The 17,803-nt window shown below is 42.0% G+C and overlaps 1 protein-coding gene and 1 pseudogene across 6 annotated transcripts in view; one reads left to right on the top strand and one right to left on the bottom strand.

The window, feature by feature from the left end:
• magi1b (membrane associated guanylate kinase, WW and PDZ domain containing 1b) overlaps positions 1 to 3,099 on the top strand; it is a 211,485-nt gene extending 208,386 nt beyond the window's left edge. For 5 of the 6 annotated variants that reach the window (XM_071335245.1, XM_071335248.1, XM_071335246.1 and 2 more), the window contains exon 23: positions 1,317 to 3,099. In XM_071335245.1, coding sequence (XP_071191346.1) covers positions 1,317 to 2,449 — 1,133 coding nt within the window. In that variant the 3' untranslated portion in view covers positions 2,450 to 3,099. Of the gene's footprint in view, positions 1 to 7; positions 94 to 1,316 lie in introns of all 6 variants that reach the window. The other variant, XM_071335250.1, reaches the window with a different exon arrangement.
• Positions 3,100 to 12,981: 9,882 nt separating this feature from the next.
• Positions 12,982 to 13,953, bottom strand: LOC139535641 (rhodopsin, freshwater form-like; annotated as a pseudogene).
• Positions 13,954 to 17,803: the final 3,850 nt, after the last annotated feature.

Here is a 17,803-nt window from a genome sequence, read left to right on the forward strand (position 1 = left end):
CCTTCAGAGATGGTTGCTCCCCATCTCACCGCATGTATGAGATCCTCTAATGACAAGCTGGGAGATCCTAGTTCCTACCAAAATCAGACCATGGTTTGTAGCTGTCCTCTCCATCTCTCCTCCGATCTCTCTCTCCGGTCTCTCTTTCTCTCTCTCTCGCTGTGTGCTGTGGCCTCAACTCACCCGTACCGTGCCTCTGCTCTCCATGCATAAGAATCCATTCGCCCACAATGCATTGCCAATACCGCCGCCGCTGTTGTCATGCTGACCAGTAGGAATGGATTCATACATCCCACCTTTCACATTCAACCTCTGGGCATGGCGTGTTCACTGCTGACATGGCGTCTCCAACGCATCCGTTTGATTCATGTCACATTGGTTTGGTGATAGGGGTTGTGGGATATTGGTAAAGTTTTTGTCTTTTCTAGACATTTTCTCAACCAATCAATCAATCAATTCCTCCTCTACCGCTGTTCCTCTCTTCTCTTCAATCTATTTACTATTTAGCTGTCTAGTTAGTATCTGTGGTTAGTCCGTTAATGACCGTAGCATTGGAGATAAAACTAGATCCAAGTAGAGTTACTAAGACTTTTAGAAGCTGTCTTGTGACGCTTTGATTACCATCCATGTGGTTTATTCAAAGATCGGGTGAGGTGGTTAGAGTCCGGTAAGAACCAATAGCACTGCAGTCATGTAATGACGATCAATAGTCTCTTATCTCCTTGATTAGTCCCTAAAACCATTCCGTACACCTCCTTTATCCATGGTGCTGAGCCAACTCCCTGCATTCTTTATGGATTCCAATCTGTGAAACTAATTTACAACCACAATGTTGTTCCGAAACCAATCAGGCTCATACATTATTTACATCATTACTCAATTCAAAAACTCATCTTGGTTTTGTTAGTTGCATTAAATATTGATCTCACATCGAAGGCATCGCCTGAGCATGAACGAGTGATGTCAAACTATCTCAATCAGCATCAACACCATGCAGCACGCAGCATTAACCAACCGTTGGTCCCCTTCAGCTCCTTTAAGCCGGACTGTTCCACCAGTCCTCATACAGTACGTTGCTGCTTTTGACTCATACATAGCAATACTAATAACTCACCATCAGCTGTGGCTGTGCATCCAAATGGAGAATTGATATAGCTGTGTTTGTTTGCTGACATTAACATTAGAATTGGCAGTATTACAAATAATGTTAGCAGCCTGATTATTGGTCACAATAGTTGATCTAGTCTAGTCAGGGAGTCTGTGAGAGCAATGTGTTTCATCCAGCAACCTGTGTTGTATGTCATGTTCTATTCCAGACCCCAGCATCGACGGTGCCGGCCCAGCCGCAGGGGTACAAAACGCTTCGGAAGTGAGCACCCTGCCCTACAACAATGCACCATCGGACACTAACGCACCAGTCCCTCACAAACCATCACGGAGCAAGGACAAGAAGGGCCACCACCATTCCAAACACCGATCCCCGGAAAAGAAGAGCAAGAGCCAGGGAGGGGCGTCTGGGGAGACAAGGGCCTCCAAGCAGTCCAAGAAAAAAGTTGACAAGAGCCAGAGGTCTGGCAGGGATAGCCATGGCACTCACCACCGAGGACACCGCTCCCCGGATAAGGGCCGTAGCCGGGCCCGCAGCGCAGAGAACACCCTAGACAGTAGACACAGCCAAGGGCACCACAACACCCACCGCTCTCCCTACAGGTCCACTCACCGCAATCGGTCCCCCTATGGCCACCGGTCCCCCTACCGCTCCCCCCACCGCTCACACCACCACTCCCCTACCCGCTACCGCCGTACCCAATCCTCAGACCCCTACCGGCAGCCCTCCCTAGACAGACAGAGACACAGAGAGCCAGAGAGGCCCAACGGGGAGATGGCACCAGTGCTGAGGAAGCCTCCTGGCCCTGTGCCCAGCCCCTTCCTGGATGAGAGCCTCCTACAGGAGCCCCCAGCCCTGGACCGGCTCAACAGGGAGGCCACGCTACTGAGGGAGTACAGAGAGGAGCACCTGTTTGGGGAGGACAGCCTTCTGCTGAGGGCCTCCAACCTGGAGCGTGAGTACAGAGGAGACAGACTGTTATCTGCTGCTGCCCGTGGCCAGAGAGAGGAGATCCTTCCCAGGGTCAACACCCCTGAGTCAGACAGCGCCTACAAGAGGTACAGCTCACTGCTGAGGGGCCGCTCGCCTGAGAGGGTGGAGAGAGAGCCGCGCTACGCCCCCAGGGATGTGTCCCCAGACCCCCACCATAGAGCCCGTAGCCTGGGCCGAGACATTTCACCTGTCAGAAGCTTCAGAGAACCGGAGGGGGAGGAAGCGGCAGCACCCAGACTAAAGGAGTATTACAGCACACTTAAGTCTAATGCCAGCCGTGCTTCCAAAGCTCTCCCGGAGCCCAAGCGGAAGGCCCATAAAGATGGCACCAAAGACCTGAGCATCTGATGGGTCATCTGCTGTAACACAACCAGCCTCCCCACAGCAACACAGTTCCCCCTCACCACTCAGCACTACTCTTCACACAGCAGAACGCACCTGGACCTTGGATGAACCAAATGTATTGATTATATGACATTCCTGCTTTCCTACTAGACAGTGATTCCAAAACCTATCAACCTTTTCTGTTTGTTGGATTTTTGGGGGGGTCGTTAGTTGGTTAAGCATTGTATATTTATCAGAATTTTGCAGAAAATGTAAAACCGAAAAAAACAATGATGTGCCTAACAGTTATTTTAATGAGTGTATTTTTCTTTTGTTTTTGTTTGATATGAGACGAGTGTTTTCTCAGCCGAAAGTGGTATGTACTTTTCCACTGAGCCCAAGGCGGTAGGCATTACACAGCCCCAGTGACTGGTGCCACTGACACAGATGCTGTGCATGTCTTTACGGTTTCAATGTCTTCTCTTTTCTTTCGCTCCCCCAGTGCCACTGTTTTTAGACATTTGACCAGACTATAGCACAAGCCTGCATTTGTTTGTATATTTTTGGACAGTGTGCAGTATGTGTATATTCAGAGGTGATCATTTTAAACAAATGAAGGGGAGAATAAAGTTGAACTATGGTGATGTTAAAATAAAAATAATATATCAAACATATCATCTTCTGTTTTGGTATTATTGTATTAGAATGAATCAGTGTAAATGTGGAACATTTAGATGTGAGTCTTGCGTCTTATTAATACTTCATGACTTTACCAATATGTAATGTTGCCGATATCCCAAGAGATGACAAAATGGTAGATTAATAATATAATACTTCAAAACAAAGTAAAGTGTTGTTTATTTGGATCTGTCTGTTTTATAAACCAGTGTGGTTCTTTGCTCTCTGTTCTTAAAATGAGAGAGGAAGAAAGCTGTGTCCTCCGATGTCAAGACGATGACAGGGAGCCAGTGGATGGGGACACCAAGGTCATGTTCTCATACTCCCAGACCACAGACAGAAAGTGATGCAGACAGAGGCCACTCAGATTTTCCTTTAATGAACCTATCAGCTGTCAGCTTCAGGCCGGGCAGGTTGACGATGGAATTATGTTAGATAGATATAACTTATTGAAAACTTGTTCATGGCCTGGTGCATAAAGTTGTCTCATAATGAAAATGTCTATTTTGAAGATGTGCTTAGATAAGCCTAAGAATATTGGCTGAATTGCAAATAATTTCAGTCAATTATCCTTTTACTTTTTAATAACTAGGCTTAATCTGGGTCTGTTTAACTACATGGCAGGAACATGCCAGTTTCTTATATGATTTCTTTCAACTTTATTTTTAATCACCTGTAAAAGATATTGTCACTTTGTCTCATTTCGGCAAAAAAACGAATCTTGTTGTTCTGGAAAAAGAGGGAAGCACCCACTACCAAATTATGGCTCAGCGAATTGGCAAACACTGTACACTTAGAAAGGATTAGATATATTCTGAACAATAAATTATTAACATTTGATCAGATCTGGCAGCCTTTCCTCTCTTACTTGGACCATTCGGCGCTGTGAATTTGTACTTTTTAACGCACTCTCCATTGTAATATTTTAATCCACCTCTGGGCAGCACGTGCTGGCACCGCCACCCGAGCAGCGGGGAGGGGTATAAGGGGAAGGGATAAAGGGGGGGAGGGATAAAGGGGGGGAGTGATAAGGGGGGGGTTGACACCCACCCTCTTTCTTTCTACCTGTCCTTGTTTTGTATGTCTTGTTTTGTAATAATTGTTTTGTACCCAGAACTCTGGATCTTTTTATTTCTGTCTGCTCTTTTATGTTTAGTTAAAAATGGTATACCTGCCTTTCATACCTATACACCATTCCTGTGTGTGTTCAATAAAAAATATTTGAACAAAAAGATATTGTCACTTTGATGCTTAAAAAGCATATCTACATACCATGACAGTATTCAATCAGAAAATTGCACCCACACAGCCTCTCAGTCAATAATCACTATTAATACATTCTTTTTTGCCAATTAGTGCATATTTGGATATTTAGAGTTCATATAATATTCACAACATTGTTTAAATTTAAGGATATTCAATTGCCTGCTTAGCCTGAAGGCATTTGGAGATTTGGTTACGGAAAAATTATGATAATGAGTGTGTAATGAATTTGTGATGAAACAATCACATTTTTCAGAGGCCTCCAGCTAGTCCTGTAAACGTGTTTAATGGGACACACATTCACACAGGTGGGCTCCAGATAGAATGTCCAACTGTTGAAGATGAGTTGTGGAACGTCTCTGCGGACAACAGTATTCTCCAATATTAATGATGTCATCAGTGTGTGAAGTTCCTGCGGCTTCTGAAGCTCTCCTCTCATTAGTAAATAACGCAGGGCTTTACTGCATTTTAACACCACTGATCAATGTTTAAAGATTCAATTCATGTTTTTGTCAAGCCAAATATAATGATCTGTCTAGGTTGATAGTAACATAAGTCAACCAACCAAAACATGGCACTTTACTGTTTCCCATTTATACAAAAATGGAAATAAAATCTTGATAAATAGGGCCTATCAAATCAAACTGTATTTGTCACATGCGCCGAATACAAGTGTAGACCTTACCGTGAAATGCAAACTTACAAGCCCTTAGCCAACCGTGTAGTTAGAGAAGAGTTAAGAAAATATTTACCAAATAAACTAAAGTTTAAAAAAAATAATACAAATGAACACAATACATTAACATGAACGAGGCTACAGTTGAAGTCGGAAGTTTACTTACACTTAGGTTGGAGTCATTAAAACCCGTTTTTCAACCACTACAAATTTCTTGTTAACAAACTGTAGTTTTGGCAAGTCGGTTAGGACATCTACTTTGTTCATGACACAAGTAATTTTTCCAACAATTTTTTACAGACAAATTATTTCACTTATAATTCACTTTATCACAATTCCAGTGGGTCAGAAGTTTACATACACTAAGTTGACTGTGCCTTTAAACAGCTTGGAAAATTCCAGAAAATTATGTCATGGCTTTAGAAGCTTCTCATAGGCTAATTGACATCATTTGAGTCAATTGGAGGTGTACCTGTGGATGTATTTCAAGGCCTAACTTCAAACTCAGTGCATCTTTGCTTGACATCATGGGAAAATCAAAAGAAATCAGCCAAGACCTCAGAAAAAAATTGTAGACCTCCACAAGTCTGGTTCATTCATGAGAGCAATTTCCAAACGCCTGAAGGTACCACGTTCATCTGTACAAACAATAGTACGCAAGTATAAACACCATGGGACCACGCAGCCGTCATATCGCTCAGGAAGGAGACGCACGCGTTCTGTCTCCTAGAGATGAACGTACTTTGGTGTGAAAAGTGCAAATAAATCCCAGAATAACAGCTAAGGACCTTGTGAAGATGCTGGAGGAAACGGGTACAAAAGTATCTATAGCCACAGTAAAACGAGTCCTAAATCGACATAACCTGAAAGGCTGCTCAGCAAGGAAGAAGTCACTGCTCCAAAACCGCAATAAAAAAGCCAGACTACGGTTTGCAACTGCACATGGGGACAAAGATCGTACTTTTTGGAGAAATGTCCTCTGGTCTGATGAAACAAAAATAGAACTGTTTGGCCGTAATGACCATGTTATGTTTGGAGGAAAAAGGGGGAGGCTTGCAAGCCGAAGAACACCATCTCAGCCGTGAAGCACGTGGGTGGCAGCATCATGTTGTGGAGGTGCTTTGTTGCAGGACGAACTGGTGCACTTCACAAAATAGATGACATCATGAGGAAGTACAATTATGTGGATATATTGAAGCAACATTTTGAAGACATCAGCCAGGAAGTTAAATCCTGGTCGCAAATGGACAATGACCCCAAGCATGCTTCCAAAGTTGTGGCAAAATGGCTTAAGGACAACAAAGTCAAGGTATTGGAGTGGCCATCACAAAGCCCTGACCACAATCCTATAGAACATTTGTGGGCAGAACTGAAAAAGCGTGTGTGAGCAAGGAGGCCTACAAACCTAACTCCGTTACACCAGCTTTGTCAGGAGGAATGGGCCAAAATTCCCCCAACTTATTGTGGGAAGCTTGTGGAAGGCTACCCGAAACGTTTGACCCAAGTTAAACAATTTAAAGGCAATGCTACCAAATACTAATTGAGTGTATGTAAACTTCTCACCCACTGGGAATGTGATGAAAAAATCTGAAATAAATCATTCTCTCTTTTATTATGCTGACATTTCAAATTCTTAAAATAAAGTGGTGATCCTAACTGACCTAAGACAGGGATTTTTTTACTAGGGTTAAATGTCAGGAATTGTGAAAAACTGAGTTTAAATGTATTTGGCTAAGGTGGATGTAAACTTTCGACTTCAACTGTGTATAAAGGTGGTACCGGTATCAAGTCAATGTGCGGAAGTACAGGTTAGTCACTAGCATTAATGAATATGGAAATAAAATCTAAATCGATTTTATTCTACATACAGGTTTTAATGCAGTTTTGTTTCCGAAAGTATCATTTTCTGTGTTAATGTAATTTTTTTGCAATTAACAGAATGTCAAATATTTCTCCCAGCTATATATTACAATGATTCGTAATGTCAGGTAGCACATTGAGATCAATGTGAGTTTTTTTAGCCAGCTGAAATGAATAGAGACACAAGGATGCCTACAGCACATGAGCAATTCCAATATACAGTGAAGGAGCATTTCTTCCCATAGCAGAAAGGAAGAGGCAAAGCGAGAGAGTTTACTTTGCCATAAATCTGTCCACTTAAAGCATGTGATGAGTTTTTGTATGGGGGGGCAATGAGAGAGTTGAATTTAGTTGACAAAATTAATTGCTATTTTGATACGTGACGCTTTGATATAAAATAACTTTTGTAGTTAAGCTTTTGTAGCTTAGGATGTTGCTAGTGTACTGATATAAATGTGATGCACGTGACATCCAAGCAACCTTGAGAAAAGAGTTGTCCCTGTTGAAATTTGAGACAGTCTATCTATGCATAGCTTCTCACTCTATTGAATATTGATACAGTCGGTTGATGTCAACAAACCTCATTGAATATTCAAAATAGTGTTCAAATAACGGGATGTATCCACCAATCCAAAGAGACAATGGACAATGAATCCCATTGTTAGAGCGGACACACAAGCATCTCGTCATTATATCCAGTATCTATGTTCATATGGTGAAGGAGCAATTCTTCCCATAGCCAGTGAAGGGGAATCAGGACCTAAATAATGGATCCAATCCAGTCTCCAGCGCCAAAACACTCTTCCCCCTCTCTCTCCCTGAGCCTTCATCAAATATAGAATCAGAGCAATGAATGGTGACAATTCATCATGGATGAGGAAGAGGAGGTAATGAAATCTGTAATTACGACACCGCAGCAGCAGCCCAGAATCAGATTCAGGGCTCCAGCTCGGGGACTCCGTGACCTTACAGCCTCTCTCTCTATCCTGTCGCCATGGAAACACACGGATGGTTCCGTTCTGTCAACCTGACTGGAGCAAAGATGACAGCCATGTTCTGTTTGAGGCAGACATGCAGGCATTTTTTGGACAAAATAATTCAGATTTTTGGCCAAGTGTAGGCCTTGTGGGTTTATATTTAGTTTTGATTTGTGTGTGTGTGTGTTACTTTCATGCCAATTGTCATTTGTAACATGTTACACCGGTAAGTCTGCAGGCAAGGGGAAATGTCAAAGGGATAGACAAATTGTTGCCTTGTCAGGTTAATGCCTTGAATACCTCTACATTACTGTCCTGTCTTTGTCTAAATTCTTCTTCAGATCTGATACCTTTGCACTTGACCCCCAAAAAACATCTGGGTCAGATGGTTTAAACCCTTTCTTCTTTAAGGTTGCTGCCCCTATCATTGCCAATCCCATGTCCCACCTTTTTAACCTCTCTCTCCTTTCTGGGGAGGTTCCCATTGCTTGGAAGGCAGCCACGGTTGGTCCTCTATTTAAAGGGGGAGATCAAGCTGATCCTAACTGTTATAGGCCTATTTCTATTTTGCCCTGTTTATCAAAAGTGTTGGAAAAACGTGTAAATAATCAACTGACTAGCTTTCTTGATGTCTATAGTATTCTCTCGGGTATGCAATCGGTTTTCCGCTCAGGTTATGGATGTGTAACTGCAACCTTAACAGTCCTCAATGATGTCACCATTGCCCTTGATTCTCAGCAATATTGTGCTGCTATTTTTATTGACTTGGCCAAAGCTTTTGATACAGTAGACCACTCCATTCTTGTGGAGTATTTGTGTCTCTGAGGGGTCTTTGGGCTGGTTTGCTAACTACCTCTCTCAAAGAGTGCAGTGTATAAAGTCAGAAAATCTGCTCTCTCAGCCACTGCCTGTCACCAAGGGAGTACCCCAAGGCTCAATCCTAGGCCCCACGCTCTTCTCAGTTTACATCAACAACATAGCTCAGGCAGTAGGAAGCTCTCTCATCCATTTATATGCAGATGAACAGTCTTATACTCAACTGCCCCCCCCCCACCTCCCGGATGTTGTGTTAAATGCTCTACAACAAGGCTTTCTTAGTTCTTAACCTTGTTCTGAACACCTTCAAAACAAAGGTCATGTGGTTTGGTAAGAAGAATGCACCTCCCACACGTGTTTTTACTACCTCTGAGGGTTTAGAGCTTGAGGTAATCACCTCATACAAGTACTTGGGAGTATGGCTAGACGGTGCACTGTCCTTCTCTCAGCACATATCAAAGCTGCAGGCTAAAGTTAAATCTAGACTTGGTTTCCTCTATCGTAATCGCTCCTCTTTCACCCCAGCTGCCAAACTAACCCTGATTCAGATGACCATCCTACCCATGCTAGAATACAGAGATTTTAGGATAAAATGTTAATTCAGATTTTTTCCCCCACATCCATTAAGTAGAGACTAAAATAACCTTAAACTTTTTTTTAGCTGTCAATATGTTTTTATTTTATTTTATAAATAATTTCATGTCTGGATTTCACTGCTTTGCACTGTTTTTGTCCTGTCTCACACTGACTTTTGACATTCTGCTATGTATTACACTTAAAGTGAAATCGGGTGCATTTAAAAAAAGAGTCAAATAAATGGAAACTATATACATATTAGATGTGAGTAAGCCATTGGTTACTTTTTTGACACAAAATACAGTCGTCTATAAGTATTGTGTCATTACCACCACGACAAGCACATTACATGATAATAACCTTTTTCAAAACTTTGTGTACTTGGTTACCATGGATATGAATAGTGACAGTGGAGCACATTGATGTCATGGAGGGACATTCACATTTTTATGCCGGGAAATTACATCAAAATAAAATACCAAATAGGCTATAATTTCATCAAATTGTTAGATTTGTGAAATTGTTATAATTGTGTGTATTTAGGAAACATTGTAAGCTCAACTGGAGTTAGCATGCTAGAATCCCTGCTATTTATGACCAAATACTGTAAAAATGTAATTTCCACCACACGTCATTACCACCACAGAATCACTGTGATGATTAGGACAGAATGGGGTGGTAATGACAAAATGTATTAGTTGATCCATTTTTACTTACCTTAGGACCTGAAAAGAGACACAAATTACATATATGATCATGGTTAAGTTGAAACTGAACACTTATTTGCTAAGTAAGACCATTACATTTTGAATTATGTTAGGATGATTGAGTGTTTTTGATATCCATTTATGTGACTTACTATGGTTATTAATGACTTCAATTATGATTTATTTATTATATAAGATGCCCCCTAAATCAACCAAGGAGAGGACAAGTGCATTCTGTAAGTATTCAGACCCCTTGGCTTTTTCCACATTGTTAAGTTATAGCATTATTCTAAAACGGATTGAATGTGTTTTTCCTCATCAATCTACACACAATACCCCATAGTGACAAAGCAAAAACAGGTTTATAGAACATTTTTCAAATGTATTACAAATAAAAAATGGAAATATCACATTTCCATAAGTATTCAGACCCTTTACTCAGTATTTTGTTTTAGCACCTTTGGCAGCGATTACAGCCTCAAGTCTTCTTGGGTATGACGTTACAAGCTTGGCACACCTGTATTGGGGGAGTTTCTCTCATTCTTCTCTGCAGATCCTCTCAAGCTCTGGTTGAATGGGGAGCATCGCTGCACAGCTATTTTCAGGGGTTCGATCGGGTTCAAGTCAAGGCTCTGGCTGGGCCACTCAAGGACATTCAGAGACTTGTCCCGAAGCCACAACTGCGTTGTCTTGGCTGTGTGCTTAGGGTTGTTGTCCTGCTGTAAGGTGAACCTTTGCCCCAGTCTGAGGTCCTGAGTACTCTGGAGCGGGTTTTCATCAAAGATCTCTCTGTACTTTGCTCCGTCGTTCATCTTTCCCTCGATCCAGACTAGTCTCCCAGTCCCTGCCGCTGAAAAACATCCCCAGAGCATGATGCTGCCACCACCATTCTCCACTGTAGGGATGGTGCCAGGTTTCGCTTGGCATTCAGGCCAGAGAATCTTGTTTCTCATGGTCTGAGAGTCCTTTAGGTGCCTTTTGGCAAACTCCAAGTGGGCTGTAATGTGCCTTTTACTGAGGAGTGGCTTCCGTCTGGCCACTCTACCTTAAAAATTATGCAGGCCACTGTGTCCTTGGGGACCTTCAAAGCTGCAGACATTTTTTTCTACCCTTCCCTGGAACTGTGCCTCGACCCAATCCTGTCTCGGAGCTCTACGGACAATTCCTTAGACCTCATGGCTTGGTTTTTGCACCTTGACTACTGTTCAGTCGTGTGGTCAGGTGCCACAAAAAAGGACTTAGGAAAATTCCAATTGGCTCAGAACAGGGCAGCACGGCTGGCCCTTGGATGTACACAGAGAGCTAATATTAATAATATGCATGTCAATCTCTCCTGGCTGAAAGTGGAGGAGAGATTGACTTCATCACTACTTTTTTTATGAGAGGTATTGACATGTTGAATGCTCCGAGCTGTCTGTCTAAACTATTGGCACACAGCTCGGACACCCATTCATACCCCACAAGACATGCCACGAGGTCTCTTCTCAGTCCCCAAGTCCAGAACAGACTATGGGAGGCACACAGTACTACATAGAGCCATGACTACATGGAACTCTATTCCACATCAAGTAACTGACACAAGCATTAAAATTAGATTTAAAAAACAGAAAAACACCTTATGGAACAGCAGGGACTGTGAAGCAACACAAACATTGGCACAGACACATGCACACATGCATACACACACACACACACACACACACACACACACACACACACACACACACACACACACACACACACACACACACACACACCTGGATTTAGTACTGTAGATATGTGGTAGAGGTGCAGTAGGGGCCTGAGGGCACACAGTGTGTTGTGAAATCTGTGAATGTATTGTAATGTTTTTAAAATTGTATAAACTGCCTTAATTTAAATTAATTAATGAAATTCCATGGTCGAGCAACTGCACACAAGCATAAGATCACCATGCGCAATACCAAGCTTCGGCCCATCTCACTACTTTCCCAGTGAGAAGAAAAGGAGGCAATGGAAAATAAACCAAAGAAACAGAAGATCAACTATCCAGAAAGATGTGGTTATGGAGTCATACTTGTCAAGGAACACACCACCACACTCACCTGAAGTCTTACAGCTACAGAATGATGACCTACCTGAGTGAGCACACACCTGTCTCATGAGTCGGAATCAATGTACTGCAGCCAGTGTACAATAATTTGTTTAATTTCAACCAGTGTGTCCAACCTTGTACATGTATTTCTGTCTAATGCAATGAATCACAAAATGTTTCTAAAATATGCTTTGTAACGTTTGTTTTTTGAGTTTTTGAATGGTGTGTTCTAAATCTTTTTTTAAATTCAACATGTACAATTGTGTCATTAAAATGTTTTTCAGTTTTATATGCAATGTCATTTCCACCACACTCTGTCATTACCACAACACTAAGTCTTTACCACCACTGTACATATTGTTGAGGGAAATGGCTATTCAATTACAATTGATATTGATGATGTTTAAAATATATATTTTTTAAATATGATTTGATGTGTTAAATACATGTTTCTGAGTATCATCAAGGCATACATGTACATTTAAACATGGGAATGATGAATACATATAATTAAGAAAACTTCCAAATAGTAAAAAAAACATGATTTAAAACAAATTAATGTGAAATGTTATTTAAAATACCTTAGGCACAAGTTCTGGAATTTCCTTTTCAACTAAAATAGCACAGTACAGTACATGACGTGGTGGAAATGACATTTCCCCTCGGGTATTTAGGGAAACAGATACTATTTACTCTTTAAGAATATAAAATATTTGTATGGTCTCAGCCACTATTAGATCTTGTTTCCAGACAGAGTGAAGAAAATATTCAGATAGATAAAAAGCAGTTTCAAGAGGTTTCATTTTCAAAAACATTTAACATCCAAAAGTGCCCGTATTTGCAAAATCAACCTGATACATTACCTTAAGAATTGTACATTAGCGTAGACCTTTTCTATAATCTGAGACAGAGGTGCTGCAGCAGCCATCTTATGCAGAGGCCACAGAGCGGGAAGACACAGAGGAGGCAGTGGTGGATGCTCCCTCCTCCTCGAAGGGGTTATTTGGCGGAACTGCTTGTTCATCAAAATGTAAATGAGGGGGTTGTACAGGGCTGAGCTCTTGGCAAAGAAGGCCGGAACTGTCATGCACAAGGGTCTGAAGGTAAGTCCCTGATGGGTGAAGACGTACACAAAAATGCTAGCACCCAGCACACCATGAAGGAGCTAACCATCATGATGTCCATACGGGTGACCTCCCTCCCAGCCTTCTGGGGTGTTTCAGACTCCTGCTGGGCAGAAGTAGCCTCCTTGACAACACAGAGAAGGTTGCCGAAGGAGATGATGACCAGGGGAATGGTGAAGTGGCAGATGAACATGTAGATGACAAAATAATCGTTTTTGACCTCTGGTGTAATAGTCAATACCGCGTGAGCACTGCATGCCCTCTGGGATGTAAACGGGATCAGCCGAACAGAGGGGGCACGGAACCAGCAGCAGTCTTCACCCAGGTGAATGCCACACCTGTGATGGCATGGCTCTCCCCGAGGCAGAAGTTGGAAATAGGCTTGCAGACGACAAACCACCTTTGATAGCCAGCACCACCAGGGACTAGAGGGCGATCTGACCGCCATGGGTAAAAGCCCTCAATGGTGCAGCTGAAGGCAAAGTAGCCGTTCATGGAGGTGTAGAGCGTGGTGGTGAAACCGCTAAACACTGTGAAGAGATCGGCCACAGCCAGGTTGACCAGGATGGAGCTGAGGGCCGTCCGCAGCTTCTTGTGTTTCATGGTGAGGAAGTTGATGGGAAAGCAGGCGATGATGAGGAAGAACATGTATGCGGACAGACATGCGTAGGCCCAGGGCTCAGCCAGGTAGTACTGAGGGAACTCATAGGGGCTCCACACCACTCCTGTAGCGTTGGACATAGGGACATAGAATTTGGGTCCCTCTATGCCTTCCATGGTTGCTTTGTCGGTGTAGAGTCTGTGGGTGTATGTGGGTAACCCTTGAGGGGTCCTGGGAAGGTGGTACTGGGATTCTCTGAGATACCCACTGAGCACTGACCCCCAATGGTCAGCCTTATAAAGGGGCTCACCTGATTACCAGGACTGATGTTGCGGCATTAATTGATGAATTGATCAATAATCAGTGCTGCTTTGAGTTGACAAGCAACTGATCAGGATATTAGGGTTAATATGTCCATCATCATTAATCCGACTGTGCTCTGAACTAGCTACTCATCAAGAAATTCACGTTATTAGGGCCATTAGGGATATTATTAGGGTTATTATGGCTAATAGGAGGATACCTGTCAATCATCATTAGAATAATTGGTCTAAATTGACACAACACTGTGTGTTTTGGAGTCGTCACTGAAAGTCAATTATTCAGATATACAGTAAAGGCCTGCATGGTGCTTTGTCCTACTCCCTTTCTCCCCAACAATGGCATATTTTGAGAATTTAAAATAGCAGCTGTTTTCCACACATTTTGGATAAGCAATTAAGAATCACCATAGGGAGTTTGAATTGTGTTTAATTACAGTGCAGTGTACCTCATTGCTCATGGCAGGGAATTAAGCTCAGACAGTTTTTGTAGCATGATAATTAAAATGAAATCAATGTACCTTTTTGTGACAATTAAAAATACCTTTCCTATATATTCAAGATCAGTTAACATAATCCTGGCATACTTGGAAATATTGCATTGGTCACTTTTAGTTTAAATTGCAATGGCATTTTCAGAATAATACACAGCCTTAATAAAAATGATATGATAACAACGATATGTTGAATTGTTTCAATGGTAAAACAGGGCCCGGTTTCCCAAAAGGCATCTTAAGGCTAAGTTAATCCTAGAACCATAGAATCCTACTCTAACGATACTTTTGGGAAACCGTGCCCAGTAATGTTTAGGTTGCATTGGTACCCCAAATGAACCATGTGTTTCTTGTTTGTATTCAAGTAGGTGTCAGAGTGCCATCTTATGGTCAACATGTGAAATCACATCCACCCTGTATGTGATGTGACCTATCCCAGTGTTTTGCCTGGACATGCCAGAATTGTACTGTGCTGGTGGCAGAAATATGGCTCTCCACAGAACAATATGTCACACAGGCAGACATTAAGGGATTGAATGATGTGCTAAGGCAGGGTACCTCAACGGAATTTGGCCCGCTGGTGGTTTTATTTAGCCCCCCAAATTTCCTGAGCAAAACTAAATATATATATTTAATTTGCATTTTTTATTGTTGGACATAAAAGGGATGAATGAGAACACTAGAGGTTTTGCCTGTAGCTAGTTTATTAGAATGGGATGTTGAATGTTGCCCATTCTCGTTCAAGGCCATTGGTGGGGAATGACCTATCTGTCTCTGTCACTAGGAGTCTGTAGATTCACAGATCAATATCATCTTTGGTAGCTATTTTACTGCATGGTAGGAGCCAAGGCTGAGTGTTCTTCTCTGCAGCGCTTCACAAGCCTTATTTATACAGCATGATTTCACAGCCCTGGGACACATCTCAGAGATGGAGATGATGCGTCTTCTGCTGTTGATCAAATAATGGACAGGTCTTTCGGTGAGATATGGTGCAACAGGGTTTCAGTCTTTAACATAAAATGTCAAAAATGTACAATGTTAAAAAAATATTACTTTACACCACAGATGTTTCTGCTTTGGCTCGCCATTTGGTCCTTCCAATCCATGCTGAGGGCTTTCAAAGGACATGAGAGTCACGCCTCAGCATGACTTCACTTGACACCTGTCTACACTCTACACTCTTTGTGACCATTAGAGAGCGGCCCCTGTCTAGATACTCTTGGAAAACAACAGAAAAGCAAAGGAATATTGTTGGTGTTTGGGAGGCTTGGTTGACTGATAAATGGGTTTCTCTCTATATATGTGAGGAGGGAGTTGGTGTGAGGAGATACGGTGATTTCAGTAAAAACACTGATTCACCTCTTTTCCCTCTGTCTGAATGAACAAAGAAAGTCTCTCTCACTAGTACCGTCTCCTGTGTCAAGGAGTTACAGCCCCACAACTGCTCTTAACGCTTCTCACGTAGTCCACAAATCACTAGATGAAAGGCCTTATTTATCATGTAGTGTGTTAGAGATAAAGATGAACTGTGCAGGAGGTGTCTAATAAATCTTGGGCTACCAGTCGCAGAGATTTTCAGAGAAAACGCATACAAATGTAAATAGTTTCGGCATTTTCATTTTTGCTCAGTAGGGGAGAATGTTGAGCCAAAGGGTTAGTTGAGCCACCCCTTGTTTCTAGAAAACCATACACAAAATGTATCATGTGACCAAATCTTTAGGAAGAGGTCATAATTTAATGGAGTCTGTGAAGGAAGAAATCACAAGGAAAAAGTGGTATGCAATCTTACGTCCCAAAAATATATTTTCACAGAGTGAAATCAATTTGTACTATACTGTAGGTTTCATGATGCTTGTATCTAAACCAAAGTAAATTGTTTTAATATTGTTTTGCACATCAGTTGGGGTCTCTAAGCTTCAATATGAGGTCCTTAACCTAGCATGAAAGTGCATCCTTGTAGCTGTGTAGGCTAATATAGTCCAAATGTTTTCCCTGGGGTAAGTTGAGCCAATGGTCACCATATAAATGATGATTACATTGTCATTTTTATGCATAATATGTATAGTATTTTTGCAATGTGTCATGCATGTGAACTCATTTTTGTTGGTACAGAGCAGACATTATCATGCCATGTGTATACAAACATAAAACAAGCAGGGGTCTATCCCCCCCATCAGGCTCTTGAGAGATCAGCCAAGGAAGAGAGAGATGGGAAGAAATCCATTTGAGCAGCAGCAAGGGATGAAAAAAAATAGGCCTTATGACACTGAAGAGGAACATTAACATAAAATGAACAAGTACCTGTGTGAAAGAGAGGCTGTGATAGACTAGCAGAGAAACAAAAGGTCTTACCTGATGACATGGAGAGTCTGAGCTTGATAAGCATATCAAGAATCTCACGGACCAATTTCATGAGCTTAATAGCCTCAAATGCAAAGAACTTGTCCACGAACTGGCCCAGACAACTGTTCAAGAAATGGAAGGGTAAGTTACATTGAACAGAGAGATCTATTTCTCAATGTAGGCACATATTTAAGATATACAATATACCACACCCCCATTCCATTAAACACTTATCTACCAGCATCCACTGTCACAGGAAACCCCTACCCACTTACCCCAAGGCGGCTCAACTTACCCTGTCCCTATGGTCAACTTAACCCATACCCAGAGTAAGTTGTGCCAAGAGACCACTTTATTTTGGACAAGCTATGTTTTTGAAAACTTATGTTTACATGAATTCTAATTATTTCCAGGGATACACAACATCCTGAAATACACTGAGTGTACAAAACATTAAGAACACCTTCCTAACATTGAGTTGCACCCCCTTTTGCCCTCAGAACAGCTCGTCGGGGCATGGACTCCACAAGTTGTCGAAAGCATTCCACAGGGATGCTGGCCCATGTTGACTCCAATGCTTCCCACAGTTGTGTCAAGTTGGCTGGATGTCCTTTGGGTGGGGGACCATTCTTTATACACACGGGAAACTATTGAGTTTGAAAAATCCAGCAGCGTTGCAGTTCTTGACACACTCAAACCAGTGTGCCTGGCACATACTACCATACCCCATTCAAATGCACTTATATCTTTTGTCTTGCCCATTCACCCTCTGAATGACCCACAAACACAATCTCAATTGTCTCAAAGCTTAAAAATCCTTCTTTAACCGGTCTCCTCCTCTTTATCTACACTGATTGAAGTGGATTTAA

The sequence above is a fragment of the Salvelinus alpinus genome, chromosome 12, assembly GCF_045679555.1.
Source record: "Salvelinus alpinus chromosome 12, SLU_Salpinus.1, whole genome shotgun sequence".
NCBI classification, from domain to species: domain Eukaryota; kingdom Metazoa; phylum Chordata; class Actinopteri; order Salmoniformes; family Salmonidae; genus Salvelinus; species Salvelinus alpinus.